Genomic DNA, 5,970 nt, shown 5'->3' on the forward strand with positions numbered 1-5,970 from the left:
TATATATATATATGTATATATATATATATATATATACACACACACACATACATGAATGTTTGTATGTATGTGTGTGTGCATGTATGTGTCTTGTCTTGACATCAGGTCAATTGTAAATAAGTGTCAGTTATACAAGCAATGTTGTTCATTTCCAGCATTCTGGGAAAGCATGTTTGGCCATAGGGAAATATTACCTGGATTGGAAACAGGTTAGGTGAAAGTTGGCATCAGGAAGAGTATCCAGTTGTAGAAAATCTGCCCCAATAAACTACATATGATTCATGCAAGCATGGAAAAGAAGACATTAAAACGATGATAATAATGGTGATTAACCCACAAATGTTTAAGCTTTAACATCATGCACATCAATGTCACCTGTCTGGGTCGTCTTTACTAAGTACTAAGTGATGAAATAGCAATAATAGGAACTGCCTGTAGGTTAGTAATTTTGCTGAAGCTGCAGCTGTAATGCTGTCCTAGATATGTGAGCAGCACTGTCATGTGAGTCTTTTAGCTTGGTAGAATGTCAGCAAGTGATTAGAATTGAAGTATTTTTGTGGCTTTGAAGAGAAAGTTTTGTTTTTATGCATAAAGTTTTGGCAGTGTTTAATATATGTGAGGTCACGATGACCAAGTTTCAGAGATTGTGAGACGTAACCTCTGTAACAAGTTAGATGACTTTAATTTTATGTCATCTGGTTTAAGAAAGGTGTGGGGGGACTGTGTGTAAAGAAGGCATGGGGGTAGTGTGTAAGGAGGGTGTAGGAGTCCACATGTAAGGAGGATGTGTGGCCTATGTGTAAGGGAAGGTGTGGGGTGAGTTCTATGTGTAAGGGATGTGTGTAGGGTTTCATGTGTAAGGAGGGCATGGGAGTCTAGGTGTCAGAGAAGGTGTGGGGCCCCCAATGCATAAGGAGGGCATGGGAGTTCAGGTGTCAGAGAAGATGTGGGAACCCCATGTGTAAGGAGGTTATGGGGGCCCAAATGTCAAAGGTGTAGGGCTCATATGTAAGAGAAGCTGTAGGGTCTGATGGGGGAGGGGTCCATGTGTAAGGAGTGTGTGATACAAAGTTTCCTTGATAAAGTGTTTTGGTGATGTTCAGAGAAGCTAGGCTGTTGTATCCTCTGTTGATAGTATCTTCTCTTGGAATCAGTGCATATTAGGCTAAACATACTCTCCACATTGTTTGTGAATGATTTCTGTGTACAGAATATTGTGATGAAGTGAAGGAGAGTATCAGTATAATCTGTATAGGAGTTTGTCAGAAGTGTTACAAGTGGAATCATATTGAATTTTGAAGTGCATCAGAGTTGATTGATGAAATATATAAATATATTTTAATAGAGTGGCCTGATAAAAGACAAAACAGAAAACAAAAACAAGGCAAAAAAACAAAACAATTCTGGTATAAGAAATAAAAATAAGGTGTGTCAAGAGTCCATTGGCAAGAAGTTCTTATGCCAGTACCAATTGAAGGTTTTGTTGCTGTTTAGGCCCAGGTCAGTTCTGAATAAGCAAACTAGGATGAACACAGTTCAACTGTAACCATCTTCTCTTGTTATTCATATGTAGAGCTACATTATCTCATGTGTTCTTGCCTATTTAAGATAGGAAACTGATTTGAAGCAGAATTAGCTGCTATGTCTTCCTGGTCAAACAGCCATAGAGAGGCACCTTTGAAGACCTTGTTGATTTGAAAACTTTTGCCAAAATTCTTAAGAGCAAGAGATAACTGGTAGATGACAAGAAAAAATAGTGATGGCCTACAGAGACCATAGTGATGGTCTGTAGAAACAATAGTAATGTTCCATAGCAGTGGTTCTCAACCATTTCTTATCTATGAACCCCTTTGATTACTATTTTACACTGATGAGTTTTGAACTTGGAATATAAAGGTTGTGTGATATATACACACACACTGCATTTCAAATTATTAATGATATAACATTTTTTAATTCTATTTAAAAATTACTCGTTGAAATTATATGAAATTTTCACAGAATGGTGGCAACAGTTATATGCGTGTGTTCTGTAAAAACCATGAGGTTCTATAAAACAACACAGAAACTATGGCCATTTACCAAATTTACATAAACTTTCACTGTTTCAAATTATTAGCAAGGTGTAATTAAAACTCATGTAAACAAGAAAATACCAATTTATTTGATGTACATGTTGAAATGAACACATTCTGTCATAAACATGGAAGAAATAGAAATGAATAAACAGTGTTCAAAAATGATAGGTGAGCTTGCTAGTAAGGGATACATGAGCCTTTGTTTGAAATAAGTTGGAAAAGGCACTGGTCCATGGAATATGTTAATTTCTGGATCTTCTCAGATGTTATACTATGACATACATCCACTATTGCTTGCCTGCCACAGTTCATCCTTGCTCCTAAATTGGCATCCATTCTGGTAAGCTCGTCGCTTTAGAATACTCCATAAGTTTTCTATTGGGTTTAAGATGGGGGAACAGGTAGGCCACTGCATCTTCCAAGGGCCATGGAAGCCTAAATTGTTGCAGATAGTCTGTAGTTTTCTTCACTGAATATGAAGGCACATTATCTTGCATGAATATTATGGTTGTCTTGGAGGTGACCCTTTGCTTTTTTTTAACCAAGTTTCAAGGTGCTCCCTCAGAAAATCCATGTAAGCATCCACAGTCATTTTAACACTCTCAGCCACTTTCCAACGACCAATTATAATACCTCCAATAATATCTGCCCAAGTTATGATACCTCCCCTTTTTGTTGGCGTCTTAAGCATTGATGACGATCTTGTACATTTACAACCCATCCCTTGCTCCTACCATCAGGTCCATCAAGGGTAGCACGAGTTTCGTCTGTAAACAAAACTTTTGCAAAGTTGATCTTCTGCCCATTTCAGACGATTTTGTTTAAAGGTGGCCTTTTAACTGATGCCACTGGTTTACAGACCTTTTTTAGGAGATGACATTGGGTAGTTTTGGATACAGTTGTTTGGCTGATGTGCTTAAAAAGTTCTCCACTTGTAAGACCTGGGTTCTTTATAGCTTCACACTTAATTTGTAACTGAGAACATCGAGAAACAGCCCCCAACTGAACCTTGTCTGCTCTGTTACATATCTTCGTAGGAGGTGTAACAAGTTTTGTCAGTTTGGTGATATCTTACAATTATTTTAGATATTTTCTATGTTGATTTACCTTTGGCAAGTTCAGAAGTAATAACAGATTTCTCTGAAGCAGTTACGTCACATTTGCATCCTGTAATTACATGATTATAAGACCACTTTTTAATAATTTGAAACACTGAAAGTTCATAGAAATTATGCAAATGGCCATGGTTTGTTTACACTTGCACAAAACTTCATGTTTTTTACACACCATGCACATATAATTTTTGCCATCATTCTGTGGCAATTTCATTGAATTCCAACTTGTAGTTTTTAAATAAGATTTTTAAATGTTACATCATTAATAATTTGAAATGCAGTGTGTGTGTGTATATATACTGACTTGGTAAACATCCACAAAATTATTAACCATCGTGCCAACAACCACCTTGAACACCTTTTTGAGCTCCATGTGTCTAACACACATGCCTACAAAGTCAGAAAACAGCACAGCTCCCATGACTTACAGAAACATTTTTTCACACTGAAACATGGAACAAACTACCTGCATCAGTTGTTAGTTGCTGAGATATTGCACCCTTTAAAACCTCCATGCTTCCTGAAATTCGCCAACACTACACCTGATATCCCCCCTTCCATAAGCATGCACACATGTATATCATGATTCGTACACTGTTCACTTTCCTGACTTTTGTACATAATTCTGTGTGTTGTACATGCACCTTTGATGAGTTGTAGTGCACCTGAACACTATAATAATTTCATTATTATATATATATATATATATATATATATATATATAGTCAATAAAAAAAACATATATCAGAAAGAAGCACACTCTAAAGAATAGAGCAGTAATTATTGCAACAAAAATTTTTATATCTTGGACATAGAGTTATCCAAGGTTTCACATCCACAAAGCAAAACCTTGTGGACAGCTTGTCAGACTATATAAATACAAATATAAAATATCTACATTGTAGATGTGAAGAAATGCTCAGAATTCAAGGAATACGTTCTTAAAAAAAAACGTTCATGAAGACGGGTTATCTCCCCTGAGTCAGTGGGGTGAAAAAAATCACCCTTATAGACCCGAAGTGGCCTAACTAGCAAACGGGGAGATCCAATTTCCCAGTATGTAGCGCTTGAAGCGGATACATTTAATGCACCAGGTTTCTTATAGTCCTTAAAAATTTTGGCTCCCTCTGCGATGCAGATCTTGAAACAGCTACTTCCATTAATATCTCCTCCAAGTCACTGGTCCTGGATAGGTTATTATTTCTAAGTACAGCGTTTGTATTGGTGGTAACATACATTGTGGGCCTGGTTACTCTATCTGTATCTATGGGTTGTTTATTATCTATGGTGGTGGTACCAGGGTCTTTTGGTGACACTCTCTGTGTGTAAGTATACATATATATATATATATATATATGTAGAGAGAGAGAGAGAGCAATATATTTTGCCCACTACTCCACTAAGTTCTGTTGATGTCCCCATTTGTAAATGTTGTCTGCAGTTTCTTGTGGTGGTTTTGTAGTTCAAGGTTTTCTCTTCTGCTTCAAATAATAACTGCATAAAACAGTTTCAACAACTCAATAAAAGTATAAGTTTTTCCAAGTTATTAATGTTTCAAGAAAATTATATTGTGTTTGATTTAAAAAAAAATTTTTTTACTTATTTTTTATATTAAAAATAAAATATCTTCAAAACTTTCCTGTCTTTCAGAACCAAAAAGATTTCATTCATTCTGTGAAAGATAAGTAATATCCTTTTTGTTATAAATCACATCTTCAGTATTCTGTTGATTGTAGTCTAGAAAATGGTAAACTGTTTTGTTTTTGTTTTTATGGTTTAGTCAATGTTGGTGGGTGTGGAGTACCACCTATGACCCTTTTTGGGGTCTCTGAAAATTGGAGATCTGGGTTCAGTACTTTGTAACAGAGTAGACTCTGCTAAAGGTATCCAAGAGAAAGGGGTTGGGTTTAAACTGGATGACTATATACCAACTAAGAGATAGATGGATTTATAAACAGAGAGAGAGAGACTGATATAGATAGATATAGGTAGGTAAATAGAATGCATCATGGGAAACAAAATATTACAACACTTCCTAGTTTTTTAGTGAAGTAAATGTTGTGACATTTGATGTGTAAATGATGAGTTCAATATTGTAAGAATCAAGGTTCTTGGAAAAACAATCTGTCACAAGTTTTGATTCCCAGTTGTGGGCAACTTACTTTTATTTACACCACTTCATATCTTTGAAAAAAGTTTGACAATTTCATTCTTCTGTTGTAAATTGGTAGTGTTGCAAGAATCATCAGGGATATAAGTGAATTAAAATTACTATAATTGTAAATAATATCTGTGTTGTGGACTTGGTTTATAAAGGTGTTATCTTTCTATTACAGATCTTATAACTGGGAAAGGTATGGGGAAACATGCTCCATTGAACACATTGCTACATCCACCATTTGTCAGTATTTGTTCAGATTGTTTTGGGTAACTCTCTGAGCTGTGTCCCAGTCAGTCTCTATCTCCTTGAGATAACTTCCTCATCTGCAATGACCATGTGACATGTTGCTGACCAACATGAGCCATTACCCCAGTTGGGTCCTCAGAGAAGAGAATGCAATATGTTGGATCCAACTTGGAAAATTAAGCAATATGACCAAACAGTCTGAATTCACACACTTGAATCATGATGCATCCCAGTTTCCGATTAAAGTCATTGGTTGGATACAAAATTCAACCAATCATCATCATTGTTTAATGTCCGCTTTCCATGCTAGCATGGGTTGGACGATTTGACTGAGGACTGGTGAACCGGATGGCTGCACCAGGCTCCAATC

The 5,970-nt window shown here is 36.2% G+C and overlaps 1 protein-coding gene across 5 annotated transcripts in view; it reads left to right on the forward strand.

Moving 5' to 3' along the window:
* Positions 1–5,970, forward strand: part of LOC106877348 (centrosomal protein CCDC61) — a 107,103-nt gene that overhangs the window by 97,115 nt on the left and 4,018 nt on the right. For all 5 annotated transcript variants that reach the window (XM_052970643.1, XM_052970641.1, XM_052970639.1 and 2 more), the window contains exon 14: positions 4,844–4,881. In XM_052970643.1, the coding sequence (XP_052826603.1) occupies positions 4,844–4,881 (38 nt within the window). The remainder of the gene's footprint in view (positions 1–4,843; positions 4,882–5,970) is intronic.

This window comes from Octopus bimaculoides, chromosome 9 (assembly GCF_001194135.2).
Source record: "Octopus bimaculoides isolate UCB-OBI-ISO-001 chromosome 9, ASM119413v2, whole genome shotgun sequence".
Lineage (NCBI taxonomy): Eukaryota > Metazoa > Mollusca > Cephalopoda > Octopoda > Octopodidae > Octopus > Octopus bimaculoides.